At 42.6% G+C, this 17,825-nt stretch overlaps 1 protein-coding gene across 1 annotated transcript in view; it reads right to left on the reverse strand.

Moving 5' to 3' along the window:
* The window catches only part of Lrmda (leucine rich melanocyte differentiation associated), a 1,017,760-nt gene that overhangs the window by 189,026 nt on the left and 810,909 nt on the right, over positions 1 to 17,825 (reverse strand). Inside the window, exon 6 of the mRNA XM_057786394.1 lies at positions 10,932 to 11,022. Within this exon, the coding sequence (XP_057642377.1) occupies positions 10,932 to 11,022 (91 nt within the window). The remainder of the gene's footprint in view (positions 1 to 10,931; positions 11,023 to 17,825) is intronic.

Raw genomic sequence — 17,825 nt, forward strand, 5'->3', positions numbered from 1 at the left:
GACGTCAAGAGGGGTCAAAAGGAAAACCCCTGCTTTCATTTGATGAAAAAGTACAGCTAGCCTTGACATAAGAGAATCCTTGCTCAAACCCCATCAGGATTTGAAAGCTGTGAAAGCATCATTTCAAGTCCTTCAGGCTACCTCAAAGGCATTGAGCAGACCCTTCAGGTCCAGTCTTCAGGGAATAGTGATTTCTGGGTCCCCATCTCCAAATCACACGGGAGTTCAATAGCCCTTTCCTTTCTTGGAGACTAACATAAAAGAACTTCACTTGCTTTTAGCCCCTGGCTGCCTCCTGCACATTCTCGCCAAAAAGAAAGCCTGCTAGCCTTACAATAACTTCGTCTTGGGTGTAAGTACTCAAGTGAGAGAAATATTGAATGATACTCTTGCAAAACCAAATTGCTCAATGCCCTTCTCTTGCCATGCAAACATAACTCTTTGACTTCACCCTAGACACACTTGAAGAAGAGAAACTAGGCAGAAAAGTAAAATAACCGCAACCAACTCCTGCTAGGCGTGCCCATTCCCTGCTTGTGCCCAGGCTATGATCAGAAATGAAATCAGAAGAGCATCTCTTTCATGGCCTCAAACCACCAAAGGTTTTCTACTCGGTCTTCCTCTTCATGAAAGGCTTCTTTCCAATCCTTCTATCTCAATACTCCTATTAAATAAACACCAGAGAAAACCATTATTTTGCAGTAATCTCCTTATTGGGCCTCCATAGCACAGGCTAAAAATCAAAATGAGGTCCGTCATGCTGACTCTAAGAGGGAACTATGTTCTGAGAGTTTTCCAGAAGTCAGGAATGATGGGAACAACATTATTTCTGTTACTGCTTTTTTTCCCCTAACCTAGTGGTTCTCAATCTTCCTAGTACTGCAACACTTTAATACAGTTCCTCATGTTGTAGTTACCCCAACCATAACATTATTTTTTTGCTACTTCATAATTGCAATTTTGCTACTGTTATGAATCATAATCTGATATGATTGTTGAGACCCATGGGTTGAGAACTGCTGCCCAGATAATGCAATCAGTGGGCATGGTAATGCATTTTCTTCCACTGTAATCCTTACCATCACCAAAAGAGCCACGGGGGCAGCATTGTGTTAACCAGTCTGCCACTCTTCTATTATTCATTAATATAATATTTTATTATATTATTTTATTATTTATATTTTATTAATATAAATATTTTATTATTCCACATCACAAACAAAAGTCAACTTGGAATGACTATTGAGTCCTTACTTGTGCTTTCCACAGCCCTTCTGTGTCCTTACAACCTACTTCTTTAACTCAGCTCCCTGGAGTACTTACCCAAGTTACAGAAGGCAGTCTAGTTCAGCTCCAGAACTGCAAACAAAATGCCTGCAATGTCTTCAGTAAACTCGGTATAATTTGCCTTTCCACACCCCTTCCTCCTCAGCCTTTTGTCTTCCTAGTATAGTTTCTATGTCCAATTAGACTATAGGATTCCTGAAGGCAGAGTTCCTGGCTGCTCCGACATTTCTATTGTCTCCTTGACCAGATCCACCTGTGACCAGCTCTCGGGAAACCTGTGCACCACACACTGATGGGAGAAACAGAAATAGACCTCAGCGGTGACCTGAAGCATGTGGAATTCTGAGAAAGGGAAAGGAAAGCCGCCGACTCCTAATACCACCCCCTTTAAAAAGCACACACGGCCGGACAAATCCAAGGTTATTGGAAAAATAACAACCTTCTATTTTGACCAGCCCAGCCAAAGGAAAAATTTCATTAGAATGAATAAAAAGCAGAGCAGTAAATATTAATGGCCGAGATGGGGATACTGGAGGACAGAGGGCCGCACAGAACAGGTGCTCTCGCCCCTCCATTGCAGCCATTGCGGCCAACGACGTCATCCTTTGGCCTTCTTGGGCTTACCGACAGTCCATTTTTCATGATTTTACCGTTACTGGCCAAATGCAAACTTTTTAATTAAATGTACCACGATTCCAGATGTTTATTTGTTCGCCCCCAAAAAAGGTTGTAAAATCACTATGTAAGGGAAAATTCTGGGGCAACAAGTAAGGTTTTATATAAGACCCAAGGAAACAGAGTTCGAAGGATCTGGAACCCGGACTGTAGCTCCCAGGCATAGCTTTCAGCAGCACAGTCTAGACCAAAGGCACTGACTCCCCGCTACTCTTTTGCACATGCTCTTGACCGAGCAATGAAATGCATTGGCCAGTTTTCCCTTTCCAAAGAATGTAACTAACTCAACTGCAGGCCAAACAATGGAGTGAACAAATTCTTGTGGCTGGGTCTCCTGCTTACTGTATGTTCGTTCCCGTAGCCATGAGCTTCAGAACATTAACTCCCCCAATCTTCCACTGAAAGGCCAGATTATAGTGCATGCCTGAGTGGCGGGGAAGAATCCTGTGAGGAGGACCAGTGATGGGGAACAGGACCAGACCACAGCTTCCCACAGGGCAGGCTGGCTTCTTCACTGCACCCACAGACTCTCATCTCCTGGTTTCGCGTGTGTCTCTTGCAAGTAGCTCCACGCCTAGATCCACTGGGACATTTCAACCCTATCCTAACTGAGGCAGAGTTGTATGTTTCAGACTCAAAGCCCGAATCACAAAGTAAACGAGATGGAGAAGCTATTTCCTTTAATGGCTGAGCCCAGCTGAGTAAGACCATTGGCAACCTCAAACAGAGATGCCGTGGTAGCCCTAAGTTTGCCTTTGCGTGTCCCCACTTCTCCCCCACTGGCAGTGCGCTCTGGTTCCAGCAGGCTGCCATGTTGTCACCTACATTACCTTTGCTAGAAGCCTGCTTATTTGTAACACCGACTCATAGCCTGTATCAGGAAATCAACAGCTTCGAAATCCAGAGCAAAGTCTCTTGATTTTCACTCCCCAGGGACCTCTGATCTCCAAGTCCCTATGCTTGCAATGTCTTGACATGCTACAGTACTCATAGGAATCCTTGTCCTTTCGAGACTCATATCTGACCTCATCTCTTATAATCTGAGGGGAACAATCCAAGGTATAAGGAGGCTGAGGATCATGAGTTTAAGGTCAGCCTCGCCTAAAGAATGAAATCCTTTCACAAACACAGCACTGTTGTAAAACAAATAAAGCTTCTTCAGTTTGGTCCAGACTTGCCACAATTTAAGGTCACCATATATGAAGGGACTTCACTGGTAATTTCTATTTCGCAACCGCATTCCCATCTCTCATCAGTTGCCTCGAGTTTTACTCCTCTGCTTCTTCACGATGTTTCTTCTGGAACACCCTTTCTTTGTCCTCCACCTACTGCTTCCCTGTATGGTCTTCAAAGTTCAAGTTCAACATCTTCTAAATGGCCATGCTTGTGCTCCTCTTCCCTGACTCCACCTTCCCTATGAATACATGGCAAATATATGCCTTGTGTCAAGCACTGCCAAGTAAAGTTATACAGCGCGAAGGCCTTGTTCAATTGACATCTGGACATAAATGCTTCCGAGACAGTGATGATATTCTTTATTTCAGAGTTCTCAAATTCTACCATAGGCACTGGAAACAGTACACAGGAACCAGCATGTGCTGGGAAGTTCCTGAAGTGACCTTTGCTCATAGGAATCCTTGTCCTTGGGGTCATATTTGACCACATCTCAGTCCCTCTTTACAATAAAGGTGGTAAGAATCAGCCCACCTGTGATGGTGAATGCTGGGGAGGCTGAGGCAAGAGCATCATGGGGTCAAGGTCAGCCTGCTATATACAATGAGATCCATTCACAAGTAAGTACAAAGCCTCAAAGAATCAGCCACAGTCCTAGAGTCACCAACACATTTGGACTCTTTCATACCATGTATTCCCATGCATTCTGGACCTCCGTATTTTTTTCAAGGAGACATGTTTACTACCATATTTTGTTTAGCTTGTTTTTTGAGGGGGGGAAAGGGTCACCTTTTCTCACCTTTCGGTTTACTGAGGTAAGGATACTGTTTGGGGGAGGGGAAGTGGAGTTCGTTTTCCCCCTCCTTGCTTTGCTTCAGGGGCAGAAGAACCAGATTGGTAGCTTGTCTGTGTCTGTGAGCTTACCACAATTTTGCCCAAAGAACAGAAATGAAAAACTCCATGGGACTGCAAGTGAAAAATCATTCTTGGAGAAAAGGCTCAGAAACAGACCCTTATGGATTTCATGTGCTTGAAGGAGGTTGCTTAAAGCTCCTGGCTAAAGTCCACGCCAGTCTAGCAGATTCATCCGTCTTCAGATTCCACTTGGCTTGATCTTCCATCACTGCCGCCCTCCCAGACAGCCGGCACACATTTGCACATCCATCTATATACACTCAGAAGTTTTAATCTTCACGACCCTCCATTCCAATCCACCCAGCCCAGCTTGGTGCACAGCGAAGCTATTGACCCTGCAAAGTAGCGGAGAGATAAATTTGATGACCCAGACTGCAGTTTTTAAACCATTCCGGCAAGGTCTAGAATCAAAGGAAAAGTACAATTTATTCGGCACTTAGTAAAGTCCTTTTACGTAGGAACAGAGCACACACACAGAAAATAGACTCCCACTGCCACACAGATGAAATAAACCTGTCAGCTACAACTGTCAAATCACGAGTCACTTTCACTAAATAAAGGAGTCTTGAGCTTCACCTGGCATCTGAGAATTCCACCAAGAATATGCACATAAAAGCATTATGAAAGAAAGGAGTCAAAAGTAATGGGTTCTGTTCAAAATGTCATCAGATGAAATCATTTTACATAATTAGAAAATGCTAATAATAGTTCCCCATCAGAAACCAACATATACTTCCCCCCTTGCAGCCAAGGCTCAGGAATGGCAAGGGGTCTGAAAGACACGTCAAGACCTTACTTTCCCTTCACAAATCCTCCTGCTAAACGTGTCACTGTACCAGGGAGAGTTTCCCTCTTCTCTCTCATTGTTTGGTTTTCAGGGTTTAGTACGTGTTCTATGGATACATTTTTATCTATCAGCTTTAATAAACTTTTAGCAAACAAGTACCAATTCATTACCATTATTGCTGCTGTTTTCGTTGTTACCTGCTGAATATTGAACCCAAAGGCTCTGCTACATCAGTCACCAATGCCAACTTGGGGTGAAAATAATTATCTCATGTGTAGCTGTCTTAAGGAAACAGTCAGAGGATATAGTCCACAAATAAGTGCGTCACTTTAGTCACAGTCGAGCTGAGGTGGGCTCTACCTGGAACTGTCGCCAGGACCTTGAATGGTTTATTTCATTTTTTCAAATGGGTAAAGATGACCAAAAGGTAGCAGGACAGAGACCTGCCTGGGGTGGAGCTTGGAAGCAAGACTGAACAAAACTGTCTGTCTGTCCTGTTGTTTGTAGGGTTCATCTCTGTCTTTCCCATCTCTGGAGGGCTGACCTAGAAATGTGGTAAAAATTAAAACAAAGTTGAAAAGTAAAAAAATAAAAAAACTCTTACTGGCCAAAACAGAGAGATTGCTTCCAAATCCTACAACATCCCCAGCCCTCCCAAACTGTAATGAGCAACTTAATCACCAAGCAAGCCTCTCTGAGCCCTGAGTATTGCCATGAGGTTTTCCTGGCCAACATGGCCCAACCCCAAACACCTGTCTCTGCAGATTCTTCCTCTTCACAAACACGCCTCTAACTTGTTCTGTATTCATTTCACTCGCTAATTTGATCAATAGAAGCAAAGCACTGTATTTATGGCTTCTCAGAAAATCTATCTTCTCAGATCTTGGGCTTAAAACAGTTACAATAATACAAATGAAAAACAGTCACTGTTCTTTTCTCTTTTGGATGGCACCCTCTGAGCTGCTCCCGGAGATAGAAAGATCAGCTACTAAGCAGGAAATGCAATCCCCATTTAGGAAATGGCAAGTGATGAGTAATTATGATATGCCCTACGGAAACCATGCTGTGATGGTCCTGGCAATTAATTCTAAGCATAAATAGACCAAACACCAAGTTAAGGAAGATGTGCAACCAGCAACCATGTCAATGAAAACAGTGGGTACCGCGGTTAACCAGGGAAGTAGGAGGGTTTCAAATCTTCAAGCAAGTTCTCAAATAAATTTCCTTACTCTTAGCTTTCTTTCTTCTGCATATTCAAATTCAGATGCTTAATGTGACAGGTGACTCCAGCAATTTGCAAGGCTGATAAGCATCAAAGAGAAACATGATTGAGGGGCATTCAGGGAACTTTTGGTTAATTCAAAGAAAATGTATATGCAGAAGAATGGTAGTGACATCTTCAATGCCACGGCTGTGGGAGATATGAGGTGGCAGTGGGTAAGCCTGGCTAGGTTGGGTTATTGGTTCCATCTGCACTATCCTCTTGTCAGGATTTGTAGTTCCCTGGAAATTACACTTCCCAGAATCCCCTCCGGTGGATCAGTCTGGGTTAGGGGCCATTCACAAAGAGGCACTGTTGTAGGATTTGGAAATCTCAAAATGAGGAAGGGCAGGGCAATGCACACAGTCATAATGTGTGAGGTTGCTTCCAAGTCAGTTACCACAGAGTCACTGACCTGTGCAGGCCCTTCAGTCTGAGGACTCCAGCAGAGGATTCCAAGGTGCCCCTGATGTCCTACATAGCTTTCCTAGGGCCCTTTAGAGCCTCCAGCCTCCCTGCTGGTGTCTCATGGTGGTTTGGGAACACTTATCATTGGCTATTTCCAGGTCCTACCTCTCCCATTTCTTTTGACACAGTGTCACAGTTAACCCTTGTTCCCATCCATCCAATGGGAAGGATGAAAGTCGGGGTAACTTTGGAATCACAGGCACAGAGCTTTGAATAGTCTGTGTGTCTTTGCTGCTCAGTGACTCTGGTCAGCCTTGAGCAGTTCCTGGCATACCCCTGTTTAATGAGAATGGCAATGTCCACTTACTTCCATGTGTTGTAAGAGCAGATTAAGACTAACATTGTTTTTTTTATTTAAACAGAAATGGCTCCCCCAAAGACACAACGGTCTACTCTATATTCATGTGGATTCTACCTCTGATAGCTACTACATAGATCGGCAATGACTGTTATGCTGGGATGTCTTCTGTCCATAGAACATAGTCAAAGAGATTTTATCTAACAAATGTGTCAACAATCTTCATAACATGGTACTCAATGAGGACACTACATCTAGATTTCCAGTAGAGATCAGCAGAGACCAAGGATATAACTAAACGTCCATCCTTCATCCTCCAGCAATATGCTGACGTCTTGGAAAGTGTTCTGGGAGAAATATGAGGTGAGCATCCTATGCTCCTGTGTATTCCAGAACCTGATCATTCTGAGAATGAAGCTCCTGCTTTGAGAGCATCCGTTCCAAGAAAATAATTGTGTTAGTCCCTTCAATTCCTCTCATTCCCTCTCTACTACTCAGACATCAGTGTTTGACAAATACGATGTTAAATAATATGTTATTGTTTAATATAATAATAAAATAATCATCCCCTTGGAAGTTATGCTTGATGGCTAGATGGGCTCTGGCAATGAGTCAGCAGATATGTCTGCAGATACGTCTCCCATCCTTGTTTTCTTTTGAAAACAATGGGGTTGATGCTGGAGGTGAACGAGGCCAGGTCTTCGAACATTGACTGTGCTCACCCTTGCCACCTCACAGAGCTATGGAAGATACTAACTCTTCCCTTAAGTTTTATGACTCAATTTTTACTTATAGGAATCAAAATTTCTATTATGGTAACAACAGATACCTGACACAATTATTTTGGCTTACAGTTTGGGGGACCTTGGTGCATCTTTGACTGACCTGTTGTTTCTGAACCTGATACAAAGCACATACCATTACATCATGCCATAGCAGATATACACATATGAAGAAGGCCCTCACCTTATAGCAAGAAGCAAGGGGGAGGAGGAGGAAGAACTGTGACATGTGGGTATGCCCCCCATGATGTGATTTCCTCCTAATAAGCCCCACTACTTAATGGATCCACAACTCTCATGGGCTAGAGAACACAATGTGCATTTCAGGGTACTGATCCAAACCCTAAAAAATATACAGTAAGTTTTAAGACCCCTATGCTAGATACAAGAAAGTACGTGCAGTATTTTCTACTCCCCACAAAAATTGGTATCTACGGAAAACTTACCAAACAGGATTGTAGACAGTAGAATGGGAGAAGCCCCACCCACACCCTGGAATTGTGGTATTTAACTATGTAACTGAAGGACTGAGGAGGCTTTGACAGAAAGGAGGGAAGAAAGTTCGTTTACACAGGATGGCTCTCACAGAAAGAAGAAGATTCACAATTACATTAGACACTGGAAAGAAATATGCTAGGGACTCTCAAGAGAGAGAAGACACAACACATCAAACAGGAAGTTTCAGGCAGAATCAGGAAGTTCTGCATGGGACTACACTTATGACAGATGACATACAAGGAAATAGCAAACAGAAGAATCCAGTCCACCACTTCCTGATCATCAGTCTAGGCTCATTTTCTCTTCACATTTCACTACCATGCTTGAGACAAGGATTCTGGCCCCATCAAATTCGACATTGGGAGTTACAGAAAAGGACAAGTGGAAATAGAATAGGCATAGGAAAACAGCAATTTGCACATGAACACGAGTGCCTAGCCACCAGTTTTTGTAGTTGTTGATGCGGAAGGAAAATAGATTGGGAACTGGGTGGATCAAAATTGTTTTCAAGTTCCAGCTCTGATACTGTTGATCAAACATTTGGAAAGATTCTGACAGGAGTGACATAGATTGCCTTCATACCGTGAAAGGAAGCCCTCGGCACAGGTGCTCACAAGTCATTTCCACTGAGGAATTTATAACTAGCATTTGAATGCTTTGCTGATTTATACAATCAGAATTTAGAATGATAGCCTTAAATGTAAAAACAGCATAGCATTAAGTAGTTTCATTTAGGGTACCAAAGCAACAATGGCCTTTACCATGTGATTGTGTAATTCAGGCCAAGATGGAGCAAAGTGGTTGGGCCATTTCCTTAGTTAGATACCAAAACACAGCCAGCCTTCAGTAGCTTCTGTGTCTCTCTCTGTCTCCTTGTGACCATGCACCCAAAGGACACTGTTACATGATGTAGAATCTGTTTTCAACACCCAGCCTGTGAGCCCAGGACCAGGGGACCAAGCAATAAGTACATTAAGTCTATAGCGCTATTCTTCAGTAAAACTGGGCTATTGGTTGTTAGATCCCTTTAAATAACATTTTCTATTTTTTCCAATTTTTAGGCTATGAAATTATCCAGGAGTACTGCTTTATATTCTTGGTGATTTTTGGCACATATCAAATGTTAGTAAAACTTGGACTGGAGATGTAGTTCATGAATAGTATGCTTGCCTTACAGAGGACACCTGGGTTTGGTCCCCAACATCACAACACACATACTACACACACACGTACATTGTATACACACAATATGCTTAAAACATACCTTCCTTTATTCCCCAAGGCTTATATTTTACTACTAAATTAACAGCCGATATTTGACTCATTCTTGAGGAATACCAGTCATCTCATCAGATTCTCCTATTGTGAAATCTAAATGACATTGGCAGCTAAAGTCTTTGTAAGCAGACTTGGTGGTCTTAGAGACTGCAGTTTCCATGCAAATTACTCAGTAGGCTATACAGTAGAATTATCCTTACTACGGTATCAAAAAACAATACACTGGTGAAAAATTAAGCTATTTTTTAAAGTATTTGCATTATTCCTTGTAGTAGTGCTAACTCTGTTACTCTCTCTCCCAATATCATCTTCCCATGGGCATTCCTGCCCAAGAGTCCCAAGAGAAGTGTTCTAGACCTTCAGGAAAGCACCCACTGCAGAGACCTGTTCATCTCCCCAGGATAGCAATATCCCGGTACCTATTACACCTGGGTGAGCAAAACTGATGTTCACAAAGCTGACACTTGAAGAAAATGACAGCTGAACTATAACAAGGTCAAAAGTCACATGTAGGAGCATTCCGCCGCTGCCCATAGGTCAGCCAGTCAAGCCAAGTCCAAGTCACAGACTCTCTTAATCACTTCTTGCAGACTATTAATGTCCCAGTCACATGGAACATAAGATTTCACCACCTCTGAAGCTTCTCCGTAGCCTTTTACTCCATCCATGTAGTATAACAGGGATGACCAAGAGAGCACTTATTCAGTGACATCAATGGGATTTTTGCACTGGAGAAAGCAGTGTTTAAAGTACACAGTGTCTCTCTTCTAAGCCTGTCCTTATTTAACTTTGAAAGACAGATTCCCAGTTAAGAAACAGAGATCTCTGATCATGGGAGGCTATGACAGTAGACACATCAGACCACGTGACCTCCTCTTGCCCTCAGTAATTCCTGCTCAGCCAGTGCCATATTCCTTGGCCCCAGAAGCTGGTTAAGGGACAAGACTTTTTCAAATGATATTTCTATGTCAGTATTCTGCTTGCTTTTGAAACTTAACATCTCCAAAATGGCAAAAGGATTCCAATACTAGAAGAATCAAACAAATCAAATTATGTTTCCAGGACCAGAAAAGCCAGCAGAAATCAAGGTTCTTTCTGAAGCTGCCAGGCAAACTGAAGTTTCTTGAGCTGTAATCTAGAGTTCACCCTCTTTGAAATTACATATTTCAACTCTTACATTTCCACACATTGTTATTTTAACAAATACTACTCAGTTCCCACGTCTCTCCATTCCTATTACTGTGGGGAATGGTCTTCTAAGTAATTGTTAAATACTATAATCTTTCTGTTTAACAGGGGGTTCCAAAATTATACCATGGGTTTAAATCTCCTTGCTTATCTGGGTTAAAATCTTTAGACTTGTTAGTACAGATTTCCCATCAAGAGCCTAAAAATCCCTGGGCTTTTTGTCAAAGGACGGGCACAGTAAGGATCACAGAGCTCCAGAGTTCTGTACAGTCAGTTCTGCAGGCTACAATCACTGACATCAACAGAAAGCTGAGTTCCTACCTCGGTGACTGGTGAGCTCTCTGGATGCAGAAGGCAGGGGTGTGTACTGGTGGTGTCCCTCTGGAGTGGCAGCATCATCCCCACTGGAAGCCTATAAGATAAAAGCCAAATGTTACCTTGAAGAAACACCAAATGCCGCGTCACATCCTTGTGTACTAAATCATTTCCCTGGGATCTGAGTTTGGAGAGAATGGGATCTGCTTGACCTTCCTTTACCTGTTGAGATAGGGCTCTAGTTAGCATGAGATAGTAGGGCACAGCATTCTGAGGTGCTCTGACATAGTGGACTGGCTGTGGCCACCACTGATATACAGAGCTGGAAGGAGAGGAGGAAAACCCAGAAAAAGGCAGGAAGCACTGAAGACTAGGTGTGCTCCAGGCTTGCCCCCAGAAATTGTGGGAAAGTGAGTGCTGGCTGTAAGCAGACTCTCATGGCCCTACTGTGGATGAGGCAGCTAGGTGCAGGAATCAGGACTGGCTTATGCGGACTTGGTGGCACAGAGACAGAAGAAAGCAGAATATATGAGTCAATCTTGTGCTGTGGACTAAGTATAATATCAGCTCTGGAGAAATCCCTCTGGAGTTTGAATTGGGAATACAAATTCAGTATTTATTACAGACTATCTCATACTTCACTGTTTGGAATATGTGTGAAAACATAATGAGGTACGCTGCGGAAGAGACCCAAATTTGGACACGGCATTAATTTGTTTTGTACAGCTTCCACGCAGAGCCTGCAAGCATGCCACGTGACAGACTTTGTGTGTCTGCATTTTGTTCTGTGGGGCCAGGAGAAGCTTCCACTTGTGACATCGGGTGAGTGTTGAAAAGGTTTGGGTTTGTAGCTTGTTGGACTTTCAATTTTCAACTGTGGGTACTCAGTATGGTGATGGTTCTTAACGAGCCATCAGCAACTAGAAGGTTAACAGAAAACAGGACTCTATGATACAGCCTCCATGAGGGCCACCTCATGACAGCAGAACTGGACACTGATGGAGATGTTTGGAGGGGGCAGGGCTTCCCCATACTTGGTGAGGAAGTTCAATGCTCTCATTTATGGCGGAGGGATCATTCAAATTACCAAAAGAAAATGGCATATAAAATGGTGTTGTTTTGTTTTTCTATTTGTACATCAGGAACTCTTTGACTGTAACTAATAACTGTGGCTAGTTACCCTATGGGAAACTGTGCCTGCAGTGTTAACCCTTTCCGGAACTGTATGGCCTTAGAAATAAATGATGACAGCTTCAGAGCTCACGTGGACTGGGACCAAGGACCGATATGTCCTCTGAAGAGCTTGGTGACTTTGATGAAAGCTCCACCATCATACCTAACTGAGATTTCTAAATCAAATGCAACTTTTTTTTTAATATCCAAAAAAGAACATCTGCTAGGAGTGAAATCCTAGGCTTTCAACCTTTCCAAAAGCTCGGTGAAAAAGTAAATTTCATTAATTCCTCATTTCTCTTTCCAGAAGAAGAAATCCATTCTCCGAGGTGTGTTTACCCTGCTAGAAGCGGGCCTTCTCTCCGAAGAGATTACCTGCTGTACGGCAGTCAGGGCTAAGCAGCAGATTAGACCTGCTTGCCACGGAAACCCTTTAAACTTCATTTCTGACATTTGAGGTGTTTGATTAAGCAGCTTTCGGAGCAGACTTACAGAGAGAGGTCTGAACAGAGCAAAATTAGAAGCTCCGTCCCTCGGTGGGATCAGATCTGAGAGAACACTTGTCCACTCCAGCAAAAAGGCAAATATAACGAACATACATGGTGTTTAAAGCTTGGCCCAAGTATACTGGAAGCAGCCAGGTAAAAGCCACCGCCACAGAGGACAGAGCTCTCAAAGGCTGGCTACGCTCCACCCCACTGAACACTTAGATGCTGCAAGTGTGTGGACAAGACAGAAGCTGAATTCAAACCCACACCCTGCATTTGCTAGTTGTCTCTCTGCTTGGCCTTTGAGGTCTACGGTGGCCAACATGACACTTGAAACACAGTAACCATGTTCTAAACATAAAGGCCTTTCTGTGCTTGCTGAAGGACAGATAGAGTTACAGGATGAAGAACGTCCAGCACACTTCCTCCAAGATATCCCAGACTTGTTTTTACCTGTGTTTCTGCTGCAGTTCATGTTTAGAAAGAAAGAAAAAAGATATGGTTTCCCACCCCAACAGGAGTTTCATGTCGCTGTGCTATGGATTTTTTAGACTTGAATCTAGGCTGTTGATAACGGGATGAGCTGCTTCCCCTAGAAGGTTCAGGAAGACACACGGCCTTTCAGCAAATACTCTGACTGTACAAGACAGCAGAGCTCTGGAGCTGAAAGAGACTGAGACTTGTTTTCAGCTGTATGGAGGACAAGAGTTCTGTAGCTGTCATTCAATGCCCAGCACTTAATTACTTTTCTGTTCATCATCCATTTTGTGATATAATATAAACTTAACTTATGGGAAAGAATCCAGGAAAACAACAATTTTGCAAACTAGCTTTTTGGTGGGATTTATACAGCTCAATGTTTTGGGTGACTCTACAAATCAAGATTCCAAATACATGTTCTTCAGCTTGGCTTTTATCAGAACGAAAACTACTGGGCCTTTTTAGTGTGATCCACACACATGTTCTCCATATCTTAGCCCCAGAAACACAATTCATAAAATCCAGGTTAGCATATGAAAGAAACAGACAAGAAAATTCCTTCACTTTGCACACTATCTGCCAAAGGATATAGAACTCACCTTGGACTTGAGGCAACACAAACTGGAGTATGAGGCAACAGAGGCACAGTAAGTAGGACACATCTACATAATGTTTTGTTTTATATGTAGTAAGAAGAAATGCCTACAGTAAGCATGAGGAAATCAGGACAAGTCTGAATCTACGGGACTGTAAAGTTTCCCCCCACGTTTGATTCCTTGCCAGTTTTCCTAAGTGCCGATGGCAGAGATTTGTAGCTTCACATTTTACTTTTATCTCCTGTTAGAGGATATTTGCCATGGCTACAATAAAATACCAGTACTCAAGATACATAAAGAATATTCTCCAGTCAACAAAAATGCATACTGAAGACAACTGGCAAACGAAGTGCCTGGGCTTTCCAAGAAGAGGAGACCAAAACATTCAATAACTGAGAGAGAATTTCATCAAATTTGCTGAAAGGCCACCGGAGCTAAAGCAGGATGTGATTCTGCCAGCCATTGAAGCACCAGGCTTCCTCGTGCTAAGGCACATAGAGGGGCAAGAAGGTTGTTCTCTCGCCCCTGCCAAGGGGAATGAGTTGCTGGCTCGAGTGACTTGGAGTGATGGATGGCATCCATGAGGATAATACCTGGGTTGTCCTATGCCCTCCACATGTGCACATCTGTCCACTTGCTCACACGTGTGCACACACACGTGCACACACACGAATAAAACTATAAAATCCATAAGTTAGAGAAAACTTCACATACACCTCTACAGATAGAAACATGAGAGGATTTTTATTGGTGCATTTTTTTCTAACAGAAAAATTTGAAACAACTTAAATAACTGTCAATGAGGAAAGAGTCAATGAAATAGTATATACTTTGATGAAAGACTAATACTTAGCATTCAAGAGCAATAAGCCTGATTTAAATATCTTACCTCCGATAAGACAAAAGTTTCTGTGGAGTGAAAACCAAGTGGCCAAATGATAAACATTGCATGGTTATACCTGCATATGTGCCCATTTGATTTCCTGTATTTACAAAAATCTAAACATTATAGCAATACATATAAAACTCATGAAAGTCCTTGCCTTGGCCAAGGGGCACGGTAATTAGACTGGAGCTGATAAAGTATGTGTTGTTATTTCTATTGATCAAGAATAGGTTTGACATAGATACATTAAAATATTAGGAATGACAGATTTTAAATCGTGGTTATGTGTTTTCTTATTGTCTAAACCTTTCCACACTTCTGAAATCTTTAAAAACTAAACATGAAATCTAACAATACAAAGACTTCCATGTCTAGCCCATGTCATCTTCTATCAATATCAAGCCCGAGTAATTTTCTAGTTCTTTTATAATGTAGATTAATGTCATCTCTGGGTGTGTTTTTGACCAAAAATATAATCTCATTTGTATTTCTCATAAAACTACTGAGTATGACCCAAAGAAAAGACAAAAAAAATCCGGTAATGACCAAAATGTTTTCCAGATTTCTAGACTTGAGGTGTTTGTCCCAGCCTTGCATGAGACGTGCTAAAGATCTCCAGTGCACAGGGAGGCCTCTTGACTATTCACCCGTTCAAAATGGAGAGCCGCTAACATTTTCAAAAATCACCTCAGTAACGTTTAGCAGGAGCTAACACATTTGCAGAAGGCAGTTTCCATCATGCAAGAGGTGTCAAGTCCAAAAGAAACTCCATTTCCCCAAATCAGGGCAGTTAAACAAAAATCAGCATTTCTCAGGACCTTGTGAGGCAGATTCCCCGCCACTAAAAAGACCCATTTCCCTGGTCACTGACAGAAAGGACAAACTTCCCCCTTAACCATACCACAGAGCAGTCATGTCATCAGTGTATCCTGATAAGTTTTGAGAATTTTATGGGAAAAGACTCAGTGAAAGTCCAGCATACTCTAGGAGAGACTTGCAGGGTGAGACTGTCTATCAGTGCCCATAGAAAACGACAGTGTGACATTCAAGGTCCTTCCTATGCCCATGTACAATGACAGCACAGGGCGGACACGCATGAGCGTCATGGTACACACAGGGAATGGGATGCAGAGTACCGGAGCGGAGATTCTGCAGCTTCAGAACAAGGAGGGGCAGCTACAAAGTTGTTTAATGGCCATAAATCTCTGACTATTTTCACAAAATACCATAGAAGACCACAGCTCCACAACTCATCCCCCATCACTCAGCTCAAGTGCAGGTCTTTGGCGTGCTCACTCACCCCTAAATCATAAGCCACAGAAAGTGATCCCGGGGCTGGGAAATTTGTCAGCCTCTTTCAAGTAGAAGTAATCTTCACTTCTGATCACAATTCATTCCCTGAAACCACGGCAGAAAGCTGACTCCTCTAAAAACATTTAGTTTTCTTTTCAAAAGAAAAAGCACTGACCGTTTAGTTATCAAATATTTAGTAATCATCTACCGGAGGCCAGCCCTGTGCTGAGGATGTCAAGAAAAACAAGATGAGGAATGCCGTTAATATTCCTGGCATATCAAAAAATCACACCATGATTAATACGGGTCATGAAGAGGTACCAACTCCTACCAGGACGCTCATAAATACTGCAGCTGAACCTCTGCACATGGGTAACTGTAACCGTGTCCGTACCTGTTTCTTATCCATCCTACAGGCAAGTTTTCAAAAGTATCTATACTGGCTTTCTAAAGTGAACTATATGCTCTTAGTCCTTGTGCTCAACTTACTCCCAGGAAAATAAGAGAAGTCAAGGCATGATGGTTGACAAAATCCAACACTTCACAGTCAAAGATAAGACTGTGGTTTAACAGTTCTCAATCTATGGGTCATGGCCCCTTTGGGGATCACATATCAGATATCCTGAATATCAGATATTTACATTATGATTCATAATGGTAGAAAATTACAGTTATGAAGTAGAAACAAAATGATTTTATGGTTGGGGGTTATCACAACATGAGGAACTGTATAAAAGATTGCAGCGTTAGGAAGGTTAAGAAGCACTGCTGTATATTATCACTGCAGTTCATCACACACAGGTGAGAACAGGAAGAGAAAGATCAAAGGAATAAATCCAGCATGAATAATCATCCTGAAGGTTGAAGTTCCCAGCCCTGTTTACAAGGGTACCATCATGCGTTCTAGCATGAAACAAGGCATTTAATGTCAGTGATGAAGAGATGGGGATTGGAACCATTGACTGTTTTGAGATCAGGAACAGTTATGTCATACCAAAGACAAAAGTCAGGAGAAGAAATGAAGAAACAATTAGGTAGGGATGAGATTTAATCTATGACTGCAAAACCAAGAGGGAGGGAAGAGTCTGGCAGAAACTGGGCACCTAGCTGAGAGGGTGAAGAAAGCCTTCAGACCGGTGTGGACAGAAAGGAGGTAGACGGGGATTGTGGCAAAGGCCTCTCTGGGGAATGGAAGCCCTTTGAAGCTAACAGCCCGAAGCATTCCTTTTGATTCCATCTGATCTACAGGGGCCCTAGTTCTGCCAGTAACCCCAGAGGGCATCTGGCTGGGAACAGCAATTCACAAATATTTATGGGGAAGGAGGGAGTGAAGAAAAGATCCCAAAAGGAAAGAAATGATGGTGGCTCTGGGTTTTTGTGAGCTGTTTCTTAATCAACTCATAGAATGAGAATCATAAAGAACTTCTCTATCTCCAGGGCAGGAGCTTCCAAAACATGCTTGGCAGTTGCTTATTCAAATGAATTTAAAAGTGAAAAAAATCTAAATATTAGGTAGCAAAAAACCCTGCAAATTTTCTTACAAGGAACAACAAAGAATCTCTAAGTACAAAGGAGACAGAAATACACACTTTGTGTAGATGGCAGCAAACAACCCCTGTGTTCCTCAGATCCCATCCAGGGGTTTCTGAAGAGAGGACCACAGTTCACCCTCTGAGAACTCACCCTGGAGGCTGATCTGACTGCTCGGGACATTGAGGGCTCTGCTAGCCCAGTCTCCCCAGTGACAGAGCTTCAAACATGGTGCTCAGGTTTGTTTAAATGTGTACTCTAGGGGATCGAACTACCATCCCCACACTTGTAGCCAAGCATTTTAGCAGAAGTACTTTAAGAGTCAGAGGAGAGGAAGACCACAGAAAGCGAGAGGACGAAATGTGACTCAGGAACTGGTATTTATTCGGCATACACTAAGTTTTCGAACTCTTTGGCTTCCTGATGAGCACATTGTGTGCTGTTATTAACCTCC

This window comes from Chionomys nivalis, chromosome 12 (genome assembly GCF_950005125.1).
Source record: "Chionomys nivalis chromosome 12, mChiNiv1.1, whole genome shotgun sequence".
NCBI classification, from domain to species: Eukaryota; Metazoa; Chordata; class Mammalia; order Rodentia; family Cricetidae; genus Chionomys; species Chionomys nivalis.